The 19516-nt window shown below is 41.4% G+C and overlaps 1 protein-coding gene across 4 annotated transcripts in view; it reads left to right on the top strand.

Moving 5' to 3' along the window:
* Positions 1-19516, top strand: part of Mo25 (calcium binding protein Mo25) — a 43701-nt gene that overhangs the window by 9695 nt on the left and 14490 nt on the right. For 2 of the 4 annotated variants that reach the window (XM_065235252.1, XM_065235254.1), the window contains exon 2: positions 4158-4428. In XM_065235252.1, the coding sequence (XP_065091324.1) occupies positions 4300-4428 (129 nt within the window). In that variant the 5' untranslated portion in view covers positions 4158-4299. Of the gene's footprint in view, positions 1-3944; positions 4429-19516 lie in introns of all 4 variants that reach the window. The other 2 variants (XM_065235251.1, XM_065235253.1) reach the window with 1 other exon arrangement.

Here is a 19516-nt window from a genome sequence, read left to right as displayed (position 1 = left end):
TGTACAGCAATCTCACGATGATCTTCTGCAACGGCGGGAACTGACGCAGTTGATTGGCTTACCAGTGTCTTGTAAGCTGTGGGCTTATCTTCATGCAGGAGAGTATGATGTTTTCGCTTGCACGTTTTGCACGTCCTTTCAGAATTGCACTCACCCGTACGATGGCCGCGTCGTAGGCAATTGAAGCAAAGACCGATTTGCTTCGCTTTGATGAACCGTTCATTGACAGTGAGTCCTTGGAAAATGTCACACTTGTAGATCAGGTGATCACCACTGCAGCAGAAACATGCATCTTTGGCCTGGTTGGATGTTTGTATGAAATTCCTCCCTTGAGTAGTTTTCTGTTCCGGTTTACTTTTCAGCTTCGTTGGAGCGGGAGGTCGTGGTTTATTGTAGCCTTTCATTTTCTGCAGAATGCGACCTCGCTCGCGTAAGAAATCAACCATATCAGCATACGTAGGCAGCTCATCCACTGGGAGGATTCCCACAGTTTCCTTGTTTCTTTATCCAACTGTTTGGAAATTACATTGACCAGTATCATTTCCGAAAGTCCTCCCACAGTTAGCTCTCGATTCTTCAAAGCGTCAATATTTTTGGTACAGGTATCGAGTAGGTTCCGCAATTCATTGCCATGCCGAATCGTAATCGTTGTTGTTGATTACGTCTTGGTCAAGCTTACCAGCAGCGTTTCCAACAAGGCAATTCTTCAAGTGGTAAAGTTTAATCGCCGGAGACTCATCAGGGTACCTGTTCATTATAGTATTGAACATACACTTAAATGAGTACCAATTCTCAAGACTGCCGTCGAATGTTTGCAGCGGTACCTGCAGATGAGGTGTCGAATTCATCACTACTACTGGTTGCTGCGGCACGAAAGCAGGCGGCAACACATTCATTTTTCTTCGCTGTTTGTCTTCTTCTTCTACATTCCACTTTTCGATTTCCGTTTGAACTTGCACAAACAGCTCGTTGTACAGTTCCTCGTTTCGGAAGTAGTCTCTTCTAAACTCGTCACGTTGATCCCTCGAAACGAGTTCACAAATCTCCAGGTATGACTTCTGCCGATCGTCGTTGCACCGGCGGAGAGTCTCGAGTTGCAATTTGAGCCAGTGAATACTGATGTTTTCTTGATCCAATCGCTCTTGAATCCGAATCATCTTTTCCTTCGCCAAATCACGCTGGTCAATCAACCTATCCAGGTTCTTCGCCATATCTTCTATCTATCTCACAAAATGTTCATCCGGTTCGAATGGACCAAAATGTTCACAGAAAAATATCATAAGAATTGGTTTTCGGAAGATTTGCTGGTGATTGAATCAAAACGCGTGTGTGCAGAACAAAACTTTTATTTCCACTAAATTTCTTCTCTTCCTTTTCCTCTTTCGGTCCTACGCGGGATTACCGGGGGGTCGCCTGAAGTATTTCACGCGTAGCATCAGTAAAAATGAACAAAAATGAATAATGTTTAAAAAGTATTTCGCGATTCTCTAAGAATAACCAGAAAGATCCATCGACAGTTTCTCGATTCATGGGTAGCCAAAAACGGTGAAGAAATGGAAGCATTAGTCAAAAGAGTATCAAGCATATGACATTTTCAAAAATGATTTTTTTTTAAAGAATTTTGAGGCCTCCAAAATTTTAGGTTATTTAAAAAGATACAAGTCTCTCACAGTAATTCTCTCCGAAATTCGAGCGCGGTTAGGCAATAATAATTTTGATCATTTAAAAAATCGGTATTCTGAGGAATCTTATCTGTATATCGGTATCTAGTTCAGAAATCGGTATAAATACCGATCAATCGGTATATCTGGCAACGCTGCTGAGAACTAAAAAAAAAGTTCATTTGTGATCATATTGAGTGTTCAGGATTATATCCACAACAGTATTAAAGAGGTAAAATATTAATGCACTTAATTTTTAATTTTCGCCGATGAAATATTTTCAAATATTCTGCATTTTGTTTCTAACCCTATTGACCAACTTTCGACGAAAAAAACATCCGAGGCTAATGCAAGTTCGATCATATTCGTGTTCCAATACCCCGTATGGTGTTTGTTGTGTTGGTTTGGCAAGGCGAACTTCGAGAAAAGACCATTATAAGTTTTCTTTATAAAATGTGATGCGCCCTTTTATATTGTTGGTCGAGAAATAATGTATTTTAAAGAAAATAGGGATGCATAAATCAACTAATTTGAAATGGATACGTATTTTTGGTGTACCCAGTACATAGAGTCTGTGTATAATGAGTCACGCCAAGAGTGAAGCCAAGTCTACCTATTGTACTGTCAAACCGGCTACCTATCGTGCAAAGTAAACAAACATTAAGATGCTATGAAAGGTCCACGAAAGGTATTGCAATAAAATATAAAATATAATCGAAGAAATGATTATAAACACGCAGAGCATGAGCATTAAATTGTCATGGGATTAGTTTGGTAATGATCAGTAATGAGAATTTATACTATTTTTTGTTAAGATAATTTGACAAAATCACTGATATAATGATTTACTACAGCTGCTATTTTTTTCTCGCTAGAAGTCATTTGAAGTTGATGTAGACGTCCTCTGTTGCCAAGTGAAAAGAAATTGAATCTTTTGAAAACCGTGATGCGAGTTCAACTGTTTTTCTCTTGGCGTGACTCATTAAACACCGACTCTACCAGTACCCAGTTGGTCACTCATTTGAACTAACAGTCATCGTCAAGGCGAACCATGTCAGTTGTCAGTGACAATGCTGTCACTGACGCAATTGTGCAGATATTTTTATGAGCTAAATTTGAAACGAATTGAATTTACTTGAGCATAACAATTACATTAAGCTGTTAAAGTGAACAAGCATTTACGTACTGAACTGCTCGGATAACAATAATCTGACTCAGAATGCTCGAAATAACACTTTTTGTTACCAGGTGAATCTTTGTCATTGACGAAAAAATGAATGAGATTTTGACAACAGTTTTTTGAGAATCAGTCAGTGACTATGTGAAAAACCAATTTTGTCAATATCACGCGAAAGTCTGTCAATGTATCTTTTTCTTTTATTTAACGTCGGTCTCTGTTCCGCAATCTAGTGCCAATCACCGACGGACATCGATTGCCATCCATTGACGGCAATCGAATGTGCAGGAAGGCAGCTTTCACACCTGCACCACCGGCTTTACTTCCCTTCCGAAGGACTTCCGGACTTCCGAAGGAAGACGTAACCAGAGATGTTTATGCCTCAGAAAAATCCCACCGACCTCGGCTGAGTTGCTAGAGCTACAAGATTAGAGACTGAAATGAGTTAGAAACCGTTGCTTTGATCATGTTTTGGCGCAACAGAAAGCCGATCATAATTAGGAAGGATTTCGAGTGGACTTAGTAACTTCCGTATAGATCTGCTATAATTGCTTATCTTTAGACAGCTCTTGTAGATTGCCTTAGTTCCTAGTACTCAAAAATCACTCTTTGTTTTTAACCATTGAATTCTAAGCACTGACGAAGTCTACAACAGGTGACCAACATACGTATACATTTCAAAAGATAAGCAATTAGTTACAATGGAATAAATAGGAAAATACTCAACCCACTCCAAATGTTCTTCAAGCCAATGCCACTGACGGTGCTTTCTGGAGTCATGGGAATACATTCTGAATTTCTGAATCATTCCAAAAACATTAAGAATCGAGATGAGGGGCTGATATTTCTTCTGGAAAAACCTTCGATAATTATGATGCTAAGTCCCAGGTTTGTTGTAATCACAAATGAGTCATTATGGTAGTCATAAATTCCATTCATCAACCACCCAATCCTGCCCGGATACTTTGAATTCTTCGAACCAATTGAATCATTTCGCGCCTGGCCGAAAGCTGTTGCTGCCACAAACAGATAAGCGTTCGATTCCCTCCTCCTAATCGAACCCCACACCACCACGTGTGGCTGTGTTTTTTGTGAAATTTTATCAGATCTCCACCACCTCGTGCCGCTCATCACGTGCCAAGTGAAACCTGCTTCGCTCGATTGAAGCCAGATAGAGAGAGAGAGAAAGAGAGAAACAAAGCGGTAATCATATAGTGAAAGATCAGTGCGCGAACAAGTCAAGCCATCCGAATTTCAGAAAAGTGATAAGTGAAGCAGCAACAACCCCCCCTTTCCCCCCTTTCTTAAAATATCTACAGGTGTATGATCAAAAAATATTAAGGAATAAGTGAGAAGAAGCAATACGGCAATTATAGCGAGAGAGAAGAAAAGTGACGATCGTGATTTCCACCTCCAGCATAATAGAATCCCGGCGCCAGAAGAAGTAGCAGCTGCCACAGAATGCCTCTTTTTGGCAAATCCCAGAAAAGTCCCCAGGAGCTGGTGAAGGCACTGAAGGAAGCGGTCAACTCGCTGGAACGTGGCGATAAGAAGGCGGAAAAGGCACAGGAGGATGTTAGCAAAAATCTGGTGAGTCAACTATTATTATTATACTTATGTCAATTAGTAATCATTATCACATCAACTAACCCTGCGCAGTGGATACTCTTCTTGAGCTTAGCGTTGCCGATACCTATGTGTGTCAATAGAATTCCTTAATCATTCATTTTGCGTCTGCCATTTGTGCTGGGGAAACCAAACGATTGATTAACAGTTAGTGGAAAATTTAAACTCTTATTTATGACCTAGCCGTACCGCTATCGCCCGGGTGGTATCAACAACTACATTTCAACCCGTTTCGGACGGCGGATGATTCACCTGGTGCGGCTCGTCCATCAGACTGGTGCAAGGCTGGCTTCACTATGGCAGATCGATTTTAGTTATAGACCAATCTGAAAACACGTTACGGTAGTAATTTTTCCGAATCAGAGATACATACATAGGTACATATCGACACAGAGCAGAGCGCACCCCCCGGAGAAAGCCAACACCAACCGAAAACCCCCCGGACTGGTCGGTGAACGGTACACTGACTGCGTCCGCTGTTGCTGCCTGACACAGGGTGGGTTCGAATAAGGAAAATGGTAGATTTTTAGAAAGTATTTAAATTAGTTGCTTCCAAACGGAGCAAAAATCTAAAGCGAAGTTACAACAATTGCTCTGCAGTAACGTAAGGTCATCTATCTCTCTATCTATCTATCCTCTCACTGTTATGTCTCTACGGTAGCATTTCCTCAGAATCATAACTTTCTCAACGAAATCGCCTTCTTAGCCCGCCTCGTTTGCAAAAGCAAATCAACACCCACTTGGTGGCAATTTTGTTAACACTAACAATCTGAAAAAGGCCTGTCAAAGCAATAGGAAATGCTTCCAGAATCAAAGAGTTTTTGTCGGATTTGTCAAACTTCGCGCCACTCTGTGCTGCTGGGCTGCGGCTGCACTTCATGTTTGTTGTTTTCCCTGCATGCTGAATATTGATGATAATGATGATACACGGTAGTTGATTTTCGGTTCCGAGATTTTTATGGCTTTTCTTCGTCCGCCCGGCAGAGGGGATAGCGGAGAAAAGGTGATAATGTTAAAATTCGGGACAAGCGAGTGTGGCTCTTGCCGTCCGTTGCCGGCCAGTAACGAAATATTAACGATTTTTCCTAGAAAAGCTGACTACATTATAGGTACTTTTGAGTTCTGAGTATCATGTTACATATTTGGAAAGTCGCTTGTCACAAACAAACGTTGAACGGTAGAAAATCGGTAGAAATTTCTAGAACCGAGTTTGCTGGTGACATTTTCATGTGGTTTACAATGTTGTGAACATTAATATAATTAATATTGAACTTTTTCGTAGAATTGCTACAGATTTGTAATAAAGAGGTTAATGACGGTTTTCTGAAGACTCTTGGTAAGATTTCCACGGTTTAAGATTATTTTATCTGAGCTTTTTTTTTTAATTTTGAAAGTTTTTTGGTGTAGAATTTAAAGCTATTTAAGCGTTTTAAGGTCATTTAAGGCAATTAAAGACATTTGTGTAGCTTTTTTGGTCTTAGTCTTGTTGGATATTTGAGACTATTTTGGTTTTATTCGACTTTTTTTGAGAGGTGTTATAACCTTGTGGGCACTTTTCGGCATTTTAAATACTATTTTGGTGATTTTAAAGCCTTTTGGGCATTATTTCTAGACTAACATTTGAAAAGGGAGAATTCCCGTTTCACCTGTGCATACAATGCCTTGGTTTTCTTTGCATGCTCGTAACCTATAGCTCATACCGTAGTAGGCTGTGTATAAAAGAAAATGATTTACTTAGTTTGACAGTTGCACCGTGACGAAGTGGCAGCGTATTCGTGATTTGTCCCACGCGCAAATGTCGCAAAAAGACATTTCAATCGCCGTGGGAGTGTCCCGGTGGACCGTCAAAAGGGTTTTAGACCGAGAAAAGAAAGGACAACTATCCGCGAAGGTGGCGACAGTTCGTCCGAGGTCAGCTCGGGTTCCGAGGGTTATCACTGCTATCAAAAGGAAGATTCGGGTGAATCCAGTGCGTTCAATAAGGAAAATGGCAAAGAAACACGGGATCAGTGACTTTACGGCACGGAAGATCGTAAAGGAAGATTGCGGGGCGAAGTCGAGGGCACGGAAAAAAAAACTCACCTGATTACCAACCGCATCCGGGAGCTACGAGTCGAACGATGCAAGAAAATCTTGAACTTCCTTAAGCGAAAAAATCCGGTAATCCTGTTCACCGACAACAGCATGTTTACCGTCAATCCCGTATCAAATTCCAGAACCAACCGGTATATTCTCTTCCGGTAACAGACGTGGCCGACGAGCACAAAAACGTGTATCTGACCAAGCATCCTGCTAGCGTTATGGTGTTTGGATTGGTGGCATCCGATGGCAAAAAATGGACCCGGTGTTCATTCCAGAAGGCGACAAGGTCAACACGGAGGTCTACATCGGTATTTTAAGTAAGTATGTTCTTCCGTGGATCAAAGAACAGTACGGTAAGAAGCCAAATGTTGTATTTCAACAAGATGGGGATCCGTGCCACGCCTCGAACCGCACTCAGAAGTGGTTACAGGAACATCTTCCGTTTTGGGCGAAGGATATGTGGCCGCGCCGCCATCCAGCCCCGATCTTACTCCACTGGATTACTCAATATGGCCTGTTCTAAACGCCACCCGAGTACAGCAAGCCTCCGGCAAACATTGAGCCGTACCTGGAGAGAAATGGAACCAGACTACATCATTAGAACCTGCCGTGCATTCCGGAAGCATGTGGAGGCCGTAGTTGCAGCCAGTGGAAACTCGATCGATGATTAACATAGTTTAAGACTCTGAAAAACATCCCCCCTTGAATAAATAAAAAAAAAACTCGAAAACGAAATTTTTGAGAATGCATACGGTACATGTTGTTACCCCCCGGATCTTCCACCCTTTTAACTGCCAACACTGGTTATACGCCGGGGAAATTAAAGTCACTATCAAGGGGTACTCAACTCTGCACCCTTTAATTCGTGCCGAGTGATTAAGCTGTGCCGAACGTGTCCATCAGGGTCAATATTCCATGAGTTTGGCAACCCTGAAACTTATGACTTGTGATTGTGTTTACATTCTCAATTTCTCTGATGGATCATGGCAAGCATTATCATTAGAACGTTAGCGGAATGGGAGGTGGAGGACTGGAAGCCAACAAACCTATAGGGTGTTCATCTAGGTGTTCAAGCAAATTCAACGCATCCATAAAATTCTGTCTCGATGTCCTTTAAACTGTTGATTCCTTCCAGGTGTACAGGAGCAAAGGATCGATCGATGATGAATGAAATGTCTGTATATTAAATCCTCCCCATAACTCGAACGGGCGAGAGTTCAATCCCATCCTAGGAGTAACATCGTCGAATCAGTTTTAAATCATCTGATCGACTCAGAAGTGCGGATCCTCAAAGATATCACCCAAGCCCATCATAGCGCTGATTATGATGCCTTCTACCACCAACCGTTCAAGCCTACCAAGCAGTTATGGTTCCTACTGCAATGTACCACCGATTAAAGCTATCAAACATCTACCCCTTAGGATCTGTCATGCTTGGAAAATAGGATTCAGCAGAAGTGCTGTATAGACTTCTAGAAGTTTTCGCCCAATCCACTCAGCTCCACACAGAGGTCAAACGTTGGTGATTCATAATTCAAGAGCTTATATATTTGGGATCAATACGTATTGGCATCCCCCACCAGTACTGAGACATCTTTCAAAATTATAAGATCAAGCATATAAAGTCCAGTGGATACACCATCGAAGTCCATGCCAATTGAGATTAAATACTGGAATGAATATCCGAGAAAAACAGCGGGAAAAAATTTGAAAATTCCCATCCCAGAAGATATTAGGTAAGACCGGGATTCGAATCTGGTTGCCCCCTATGATAAGCTTTGTTTCTTCTTTATTGTTCATTCTACATAACAGAATTATTAATGTAGCTCAACTCCCGCAGAAGATTCTGCGCTGATCCTTCGTTGTACGTGTGGGGACCGGAAGGAGAATTCCGCGATAGAATAAATCGAAAACGTTTGTGACTTTACAACGTGTTTATTTCTCCCTTGTCCCAAACTTACTAACTTATATCAACATGGTTGCTTTTGATGCAGGGGTGTATTCTGGTGTGCGCTGTTGTCCAGTGTTGGCAGTGCACACCACATAGTCCCCCCCTTAATTACACTAGGAACCTGACTCTATGTCCTAATGGTGTAATTTTGGTATTCTGATCTGGTGATGGATGCTCACTTATACTTTGATCGCAAATGAAAGCTGGTTTCAAGCGATCTATTGAAATCCTCTGTACCTTCCCATTGATTTTCACGTCCATGTACTTCTCATATCACTTCACTACTGCAAATGGTCCTTCATGCGGTTGCACCAGACTGCGTCGATCCTAACAAAGACGTGGCTGCACTTGTTAAGCTCGGGGTTCACGAACACGGCTGGTTTTGCATGGTGAGCAGGATCAACTGGTTTCAGCTTGCTAAACATGTCTCGCATTTGCTTGGCGAAATCCGTTCTATCGATATCCTGACTTGAACGTTCTAGAAACTCCCCGGGAATCCGCAACGTTTGACCATACACCAACTCCGCAACTGAACAATCAAAATCCGATCGGAAAGACGTACGCAATCCCAGCATTATCATCGGTAATTGATCACAACAGTGCTTCGAATCAACAGCCATTATTGCAGCTTTCAAGGTTCGATGAAATCGCTCCGCCAAACCATTTGATTGTGGGTGGTTTGCCGTTGTTCGGATGTGTTTGGAACCCATCGCTTTAGCCAATTCACGAAACAGATCAGATTGGAATTGCCTTCCTTGATCCGTGGTGACTGTTTCTGGTACGCCGAAACGAGAAATCCAGATAACGCACATAGCCCGAGCGACAGTCTCAGCAGTCATGTCTTGAAGTTGTACGGCTTCAGGCCATCGAGAAAAACGGTCGATGATTGATAGCAGATAGCGGTTGCCGTTCGATGGTGGCAACGGTCCCACAATATCCACATGAACATGTCGAAAACGGCTGTTTGGCGGAGGAATACTCTGAAGAGGAGCTACTGTGTGGCGATGAATCTTGGAACGTTGGCATTGTTGGCAGTTCTGCACGAGTAACTTAATGTCCTTGTTCATGTTCTTCCATACGAACCGATCCGCTACAAGTCGTCGAGTAGAACGCACTCTTGGATGAGCCAGACCATGGATATGTTGAAGAACCGCGTCACGATGCTCAGGTGGAACATATGGTCTTACTTTGTTTTGTGACACATCTCAATACAGGGGTCTTGATGCTAAAGGTGTCTGACGCAATTCCAGTTTCAACGCAGAAGACGAATCCAGCAGGCCTTGCATCTCGTTGTCAGCGACTTGATCAGCAGCAATTTTGTCGTAGTCAATCGGTGTGGGAAGAGAAATCGTTTCTGTTCTGGATAAGGCATCTGCTACCACGTTGAACTGTCCGCTGATATGACGCTCCTCGTGTGGAAGACGACTGCTTGGAATTGAAGCCAAAGCGTATGTTAACGGCATGTGATCGGTGTAAATAACGAATCTGCTTCCTTCCAGCATATGACGAAAGTATTGCACCGACATCTTCATGGCTGTCAGCTCTCGGCCAAACGTTAATTATTTCACATGAGCCAAAGAGAACTTTTCCGAATAGAAGCCCAATGGAATCCAGTTGCTGCCGTTGAACTGCTGTAGCACAGCGCCTGCTGCAGTATTTGATGCATCGATAAGTAAACTCAACGGTTTCGAGGAATCGGAGTAATGCAAAAGTGCGGTTTTCGCTAGAGAGATTTTGCATTGATCGAACGCTTTTCTGGCATTATCGGTCCAAGCTATTTTCCGACAATCTTTCTTTTTATTTCCAGGAATTAGGTTTCGGAGATCATCCTGTAGATCAGACGCGTGCGCGACAAACCTCTTGTAACAGTTCAGTAATGCAAGGAATCGTCTCAATTCTTTCACGGTGGAAGGGATTGGAAAGTCTGTAACTGCCTTGACTCTATCCGGTAAGGGGAGGGATCCATCCTTGTTCACCACGTATCCAAGAAAGTTGACACTACTCTCCGCGCAACAGCTTTTGGCCACGTTTATAATAAGACCGTAGGATTTTAATCGTTGAAATACGGCCCGCACATAATTATAATGCTCTTCGGGTGTGTGTGACGCGATACAAATGTCGTCCACAAAGACCACCACAAAATCCATATTGCTGAAAACCCTGTGCATGAACCTCTGGAATGTTTGGCTAGCATTGCACAGCACAAACTGCATTCGAGTAAACTCATAGAGGCCGAACGGGGTTATTACTGCAGTCTTGGGTATATCATCCTCCTTCACAGGAATTTGATGATATGCTCTTCCCAAATCCAGGGTTGTGAATAAGTTTTTTTTCCCTGGAAGGCGTTAAGCAAGTCGTGAATATGAGAGGTACGGGGTATCGATCTGGCACAGTCAGTTTACTTAGCGCTTGATAATCTCCCACAAACCTCAATTCACCGGTCTTTTTCGGAACGCAGTGAAGTGGGCTCGACCAACAACTGCTGGAGGGACGACAAATGCCGAGATCGATCATAACCTGAAACTCTTTCTTGGCAGCACTCACCTTGTCCGGAGCCATTCGACGACACTTGTTTGCTACCGGTGGCCCTTTCGTCTGTATGTGATGAGCAGGGCTGATAGCGGGTCACCTTTTAGTGACTTTGTCACTTTTTTTAAGGTGGTTACTAAAAAGTCCCTATTTTCGACAAAAAGTCACTAAAGTCACTAAAGAACGTAAAATTCGTTAAAATATTGTTACAGTATGCTAAAATGACGAAAATTCGATGTCACCGGGATTCTTCTTCCTCTCTTTAAAAAATCTCAAGACCCTTGGAACATACTAGATTTTCAGGATACAGTTACTTTGTACAACTATTAAAAGAACTTTTTTCCAAAGCAGTTTTGAACAGATTTTAGGATAGATTCTAGAGATAAGGTACTTCAGACAAAAAGTTCTAGGGATTTTTGGGTTGAACTATACGAGGGATATGACTAGAGCTCAAAGTCAATTGTGTGAGATCAGTGTTTTTTTAAGTAGCCCTGTGAACAATTTCTTGGGTACAACTTGGACTAGGAACAGAAAGCATTTCCAGATAATTTTAAGGAGAACTCCATGTGAATTTTCAGTAGAACTTAGAGGAGAACTCCAAGACAACTCAGAGGCAAAGTGCATGGAAATTTCTAAGGAGGTGAAATCTTTCCTGAATTCAAAGAGAATTTAAGGACGAATTTCAGGATTTTTTTAGTGTTCTGCAGATAATTTCTGCACTGTTATTAATAAAGAGATCTTAAGCGTAAGTCCCCGAAATTTTAGCCCAAACTATTGGATTGGCTAAAAAATCTATAACCGTGAGTTTAGACAAATTCAGAATAATTTCATGATGTGCTGAAATAAAATCGAGAAACCTTAAGATGTTCCGATAGATTCAGTACAGAGACCTTCAGAAAATTTATGAAAACCTCAGAAATTTTTCAGAAATTTCACAGAAATCAAGAGAATTCCATGGAAGTTTAAAGGTGTTCGAGAGGAGTTCCTTGGTATTCTGGGATGTTCCGAGAATTCTATGATTGATCTGAAAACTGGAGAAGATTCAGGGAATTATAAATATGTAAACATTTGATAAATTTAGAGAAATTAAGGTAAGCATTGAAAACTTCAGGGCTAGACATTCCAGGGAAAATTAGTGATTTAAGGCAAAGCTCCGTGAGCGTTTATATACTTTATAAAACTTAAAGAAAATTGTAGAACTCAAAGGCACTTCAATCAATTCCAGTAAATTGTGGGTTCTTTCAACAAAATACTAAGATATTCAGGGCAGTCTAGAGAATTTTAAGAAAATTGAGGAATATTATGGGCAGTTTTCAAAGCATCGGGAAACTTTAGACTATTGAAGAAGCTATGAATTAGTTTCGAAAATTGAACTTTAGAGATCATTGAAGAACTTTAGAGATATTAAGAAAATTATTGGGGTTTTCACATAAGACCAGAAGTTCACGGAAGCTTAAATATTTTTAAAATTAAGTTCAATTAAATTCAGGGTAGTGCACAAGCTTCATGAGAGCTGTAAACACTTTAGAGAAGTTTAGAGAACTTTATAAAAGACATTGATCTCGCTAAAATGCTAAAAAATAACTTCAAGAAAGAACAGACATCCTCAGAGCAGAGATATTCCAAAGCAGCGAAATTACATAATTTTAAAGAAATTTAGAGAATTTCTGTGAATTTATAAAACTTTCGAGAAGATTAATGATCATTAGGATCATTGTGGAAACTTTAGGGAGTCCGAACAAGTTTAGAGATGTTAAAAACAATGATGAGAAGTATTGTGAGCATCAGGCTAGAACTTCAAGGCAAATTCATTAACTTCAGGAATATTTTGAGAACTTTCAAGTTGTTCTGAAGGCCTCCATTACACATTCAACGGAGATTTCACATTAAAATTTGCTTGGAGTTCGCATCATCATTCGCTCGTATTCTCCCGAAACTCTCATCGAATTATTTCAGAAATTCACTTGGAACGTTTGTCTGAATTCTCTAAAAAATATCATAGGAATATAGTTAGAATACTTCTCGAAACTATCCATCGAATCAAATTTGCTTTTAATTTTTCTAAGAACTGCCTTCAAATTCACCTCAGTAAGAAATCCTATGAAAAGCTTCTAGGAATTTGTATTGAATTCTTTTCAGATTTCTTTTTTAATCTCACTCCTTACCTTGGAATTCTACTCCTACTTGATACTTGATACTTGAAAGCTGCCTAAGAATTAAATTTCATTTCTCCTTACAAATTCCTTAGATTTCTCTCCTTAATTTGTTTGGAAATCTCTCCTGGAATTATTTTTCGAATTTTTTTGAAGATCTCCTGGAGTTATTCTCAGATTTAATGTTTTAGCATCTCCTTACCCCCTTAGTGTTCACCAAAAAATTACGAGGACTTATGCTCCGATTTCAAATGTGTGAATGAAAATAAATAGGAATATTGAATGTTTTTTTAAATACATTCTTTTCTTTGGAAATTAAATTTCCTGAGTAATGAAAAGATTCCCTGAGACTTCCAGGTATTTTCAGGAGAAATAGAATTCCCTGAGAATTCCCGATTTTCAGGATATTCCAGGCAGTAGACACTTGGAAGTTGAATCAAAAATTTTCTATTGAATCTTTCCTTTTTAAGGTTCCTATCGTACATATATAAGTGTTTACGAGATTTGTCTAAATCATCAAACATTTATTTGGTATGCCATCAGAACGAGTAATTTTCTTCCCTTAGGTCACTTTTAAGTCCGTTTTTTACAACTATAAGTCACTATTTGGTCACTTATTTCTTCAACATGGTCACTAAAATCACTATTTTTGACAGCATTGATCGCTACCAGCCCTGGATGAGTAACGTCGTGTTGCACTGCTGTTTTTATCATTGTCGGTATGGTGACTTCCTTAAATTCTGGCAAAAATTCTCGGAACGAACGATCTGCAGCAACTACTGTAACGCTGTGAACGGATGTATCAGTCAAACCTCCAGTCGACGGAAGCTTAGTTAGACCATCTATAAGGCGCCGGTGTTTCAGGTCTACCAATATGCTGAACGTTGCGAGAAAGTCAGCACCGATAATAGCATCTGCAACGAGGAAAGGCCAAGTGAAGCGCCGACGTAGTCCTAAATCTGTTGTGACGTATCGCTTATCGTACACTTTAATTCTTGATCCAATCGCTGCGTGTAAAACGAACGGTGTTCGATAAGATCGATAAGAAATCTCATGTTGGATGAACGATCGTAAAACAGAATACGGCGGCTTTCCGGGGCTGCGTTCACTCCCGCCGTTTCGAGCGAACGAGATTCTAGTTTTTTGGATTGTACTTATAGGGCTCACGGCATTTCAAAGCACGCCCCCCAAACTTCCGGTGGAACCAGCATATTTCGTCGTCTGTCACTAAGCTTGATCTCGATGTGGATCGACTTCTGGAAGTCGTATTTCTGCTGTCAATGCCGCAATTTGGTTTTGAAGCTCGGCGACGACATCTGTTCCGGAGGAGCTGGTGGAGGCTGCGGCGACGTGTGACGATGGAGACTCAAGCATTTTGTCTGCCATCTCGGCGAGTTTCCCGATGATACCATCACTGATAGCGAGAACGACTTTGACACTCGGTGGTATCCACCGGAGGAACTGCATTTTCAGCAAATCATCCGTAACATTCAGGTCCGCAGCAAGTTTCGCCAGAAGATGTGTAAGACGCATGTCTCCGAGGTCGCAAGCGCCCAAAAGTCGCTCCAATCTTCCTTGCGCTGACACTTGGAATCGGGAAATCAAACGCTGCTGCTGTCTGTCTGTCTGTCTGTCTGTCTGTCTGTCTGTCTGTCTGTCTGTCTGTCTGTCTGTCTGTCTGTCTGTCTGTCTGTCTGTCTGTCTGTCTGTCTGTCTGTCTGTCTGTCTGTCTGTCTGTCTGTCTGTCTGTCTGTCTGTCTGTCTGTCTGTCTGTCTGTCTGTCTGTCTGTCTGTCTGTCTGTCTGTCTGTCTGTCTGTCTGTCTGTCTGTCTGTCTGTCTGTCTGTCTGTCTGTCTGTCTGTCTGTCTGTCTGTCTGTCTGTCTGTCTGTCTGTCTGTCTGTCTGTCTGTCTGTCTGTCTGTCTGTCTGTCTGTCTGTCTGTCTGTCTGTCTGTCTGTCTGTCTGTCTGTCTGTCTGTCTGTCTGTCTGTCTGTCTGTCTGTCTGTCTGTCTGTCTGTCTGTCTGTCTGTCTGTCTGTCTGTCTGTCTGTCTGTCTGTCTGTCTGTCTGTCTGTCTGTCTGTCTGTCTGTCTGTCTGTCTGTCTGTCTGTCTGTCTGTCTGTCTGTCTGTCTGTCTGTCTGTCACCCTTATTCTTTGTTACAAGCAATGTAAATATTTACACCGATTGCATCGAAGAATTGACTCGGAAACTACTAATCCGATCAGCGTGAAAATTTGTATGCAGGTAAAGATTCTTATGATGGTTCGAAACCCCTCCCCACTCTTTAAGGGGGGGGGGGGGTTTCCATACAAATAAAACAGAAATTTCTGCATAACTCGAGAACTAATCAAGCAAATCGAACCAAATTTGGCATGTGGAGGTATAAGGAGATGTTCATAGGGGGTAGCCCCTTAGATAAGAGGGGGAGGGGTGGCTACGTACAATATATCATGCTTTATTTTATTCGGCACATACACTCAAGCTTATATTGAATCCCGAGCAAGGCCGGGTACTCAGCTAGTGTAGAATATATTTGCGATGATAATTTGATAGGTAAGCGTTTATGTTGAGAGTCCATGAGTTAGATCACAAAAGAGGAGGAATATTTCAGATTTTAAAGTGTAGACAGTATATAGTGAGTGTGCATGTGTGATCAAATCGGTCGTACTCTACAAATCCATTAATTGCTTAAGAAACGAAGGACCCCATAAAAAGCCTTAGATGAAAAACATGTCCTGAGAAGAAGAAGAATCAATCGCTTGCTGCGACCAAGTCCACGAGGGAGCTTGTATGAAATTCGACTTTCGTCAAGTTCATCACCGCGTGTGGGTCATGGACAACACCTACAGGAATCCCCCGAATAGCGCGGTGGGATGTGCGTTCAACCCACCGCTATTTCTTAGCTGTCCTCCAACCAATTGAGCTGCTTTTGTGTGTGTGTTGACACTAGTCACCTACAGAAAATCAGCTCAATTGGTTGGAGGACTGCCTTGAAATATGGGTGGATGGACTGCACCACCCACCGCGCTATTTGGGGAATTCCTGTAGGTAACCGGTAGGTGCGACAGCAGGGGGACAAGACAAGTGTGATTGCTTGAAGTTTCGATTTTGCACTTCAAAGTCGGCTGCAAGCAAGCAAAGGCTACCAACCGACACACTCTGCCGACGACCTTCTTCGTCGCCTTCTCGCACTTTGCCTGCTGGGTAAAATAAGTTTTGTGTGATATTTGCACTGTTATCGTCTGTTTGTGTGCCCCTCTCTATCTCTCGCCCCGCGTGGCCTCTCTTCGGTTTGTTTGGCGAAGCGCAAGGTATCCACTGTAGAAAAGTGCCTAACGTGAAAACCGAAGCTTTTTCGCTATCACTTGTGTGTACCAGCATCATCTTGCAAACGGCAATATACTTAAAAGCACACACATGCTTGTCGACGTACAGTGCCGTCAAGGTTTGTTTACAAGTTGCTTACGCCAGTTTCAGGTCAGAACGTAGTACACGTTCGGCTTACTTACCTACTGGCTGATGATTCGCGCGCGCAAGTCGCTGCGGGTTGGACTTGGCAGGGACACACACTGTTGACGTGACACGAATGACGACAAAAATTATAAGTCATCGATGATTAAGCGTCTCCGATACATCAGGACAACATTCTCAACAATGTAGTATAAATGGCCTCCCGGCATTTGCCTATATGATGAAGAAGATAACTATGATCTTCAGCTTCTAGATGGCAATACCTGAAACTATCTTAGTGGCTACAGGTTTTCGGCATAGCAAGCTTACAGATGAGCTTCTATTCTAGGGTTTAATATCTGTGCTTGTCAGTCTTGCTAAAAAAAAAAAAAAAATGCAAAACATTAGAACGAAATTCGTTTAACCTGTTGTTGTTACTGCGCTGAGGCCCAGCTGGGCCAATTGGAATGTAGAACAAGGTCAACCTGTCAACTCGGTGCAGTTGCTTCCTTCTAAGCTGCCGTGAATCACATTCATGCGTACGTTTACCTTCACCGAAACCATATGCACACAATCCATGGAATTCGTCACCGTTGTCGCCCATACTCCCATCACTGGTAGCCAGTGGCCATGTATATGACAGTAGGCAGCAGCAGTGGTGAAAAGAACTTTCAATCGATAAAAGTTAGATTTATTTTTGTTTGTCATCATAAACTTGCAGCGCACACACAAAAGAAGAAACAAGCAGCAGCGGAAACCTAAATACGAACCGCGGTGCGGTGGGGACTGGTTTTCTTTCCGATGCCTTTCTACACCGCTATGTACGATGCGATTATGATGAAGTTGAAGAGACCGAATGGTAAAATCAACCACCAAACCATTTCGCGGTGTGGCGGTTTCATACATTTGTGGTACCCATGACGATGTAGACATGTAGGAACGAACGAAGGTTTTATTTTTGGAGAGAAAAAAGTCCTTTCATCGCTAATGGATATTTGGCCACGAGGTGGCCTTTAAACGCCGCTGCCGCCGTCGAGCCGTAAATGGCACCAGTCAGCCGAGAAAAAATAAGAAGAAATGGTAAAAGTATTTTTGCGATGCTTATGGCTGAAATCAAACAACCCTTTTTGGTCGATTGGTTTGAATTGAAATGAGTAATGTTGACGATGCCTGGTCTGTGCGGAGAGATGCACGTCAATAGGGTATCAAATTATTCATGAATCGAATGTTAGACGCGACGATACCATCGCTAGAGAAGAATCGAATGCAAAAACACCAACTGCTGCCATTATAATAATCTATATAAAGTGAAAGAATTGATAAGAGATCCGATGAGTAATTACAGCGTGATGGATGTTCCGTTCATTAAATATATAATGCAATCAGCTGGTGTGACATACTTCGGGTATGATTGATATGCAACTGATGCGTACCGAAATTGTCTTCTTTTTTACATTTATTGCGTCCCAACTGGGATTTTACGCCGGTTCTCAACTTTGTGTTCACAGCTGTTAATTGAGAGCTTTCTAAGCCAATACCATTTTTCCGACTGAGCTAAGGGAGGCCTCTAAATTGTAAGAATTCTAAAAATAGCGTTATAAATGATATTTAACTCGTAACCTCACTTTAGGCTGTGCATTTAGGGGCTGTTCATAAACTACGTAGACAGTTTTTGAGTACATTGAACACAAGATTCATAGCCTTATTTACAGGGTGGCAAATCAACCAGAAAAATCTGAAAAACCGGGAAAAAGTCGGGATTTTATTTTTATCAGGAAAAACCGGGAAACACTCGGGAATTTGAATAATTCACCAGGAAAATAATTTAGTTTGATTGATTTCAACAGTTTCCGAATTTCACATGAGGAAAGTGGGGCAGTTTTGGCCACCTTAAGAAAATCATCACTAATCATGCTAAATTCAGTCGAAAATTCGAATGATGTTTAACCAAATGCAGGGCTGGTAGCGAGTCACTTTTTAGTGACTTGGTTACTTTTTTCAAGTCAGTCACTAAAAAGTCTCTTCTTTAAGGCCAAGTCACTAAAGTCACTTTTTCCTTGTAATAAATCACTATTTTCAACTTTTTAGCGTGAATTTGTTTCAAGATTGATTAATCTTTGTGTTGTGACGTTTAATCGTCTTTCTCTATATAGAGGATGTCTACTAATTTTTCTGGATAAAATTACCTGAGTATTTTAAGTAGGTAAGTCCAAGATCTGAAAATATTCAATGTCTTGAAGTTTCTTATTCCATGAACAAGATACTGAAAATATTTAAAGTGCCGGAATTAAGTAAAAAAATAAATGATTTATTTCAAGTTTGTAATTAACTTTGTGAAAAATAAGAGATCTTCAATGCAGTCCCATTAACTTTACAACAATTGTAGGAGCTTTGGAGAAGTTCTGAGGAATTAAAGGAAATTCTGAGGATTTCAGTGAAGCTCTATAAACAAACTTCAGGGACATAAGGGAAGTTAACACGCTGAACATATGGGAAACTTAGTGGAAGCTGTAAGAACCTCAAAGCGGTTCGTTTAGCATCCGAGTCTGCTGAAAAACAAATCGAAAACCCTTAAGATGTTCCGCGAATTTCAGGAAAGTACAGATACCTTCAGAGAATTTATGAAAACTTCAGAAATATTTCAGAAACTTCACCGAAGTCCAGAGAATTTCAGGGATATTTAAAGGTGCTTAAGGGAATTCTATTTATTGACGAGCAGAACGAGATCTTCAATAGCATTGAGAGCTTTGGGGAAGCATCGAGAACATCAAGATAGATCTGAGAATCAAAGTGAATTTCCGGAAACTTCTGCAAAGCTCCGAGAGAATTTCTGCAACGTGATAAAAATTATATAAACATCCGGAAAACGTGAGAGTATTTTAAGGG

This window comes from Ochlerotatus camptorhynchus, unplaced genomic scaffold (genome assembly GCF_037179485.1).
Source record: "Ochlerotatus camptorhynchus isolate MF236.1 unplaced genomic scaffold, CSIRO-AGI_Acam_v1.1 ptg000467l, whole genome shotgun sequence".
NCBI classification, from domain to species: Eukaryota; Metazoa; Arthropoda; class Insecta; order Diptera; family Culicidae; genus Ochlerotatus; species Ochlerotatus camptorhynchus.
The sequence above is the reverse complement of the archived record's forward strand: the minus strand, read 5'-3'. Positions and strand labels throughout refer to the sequence as shown.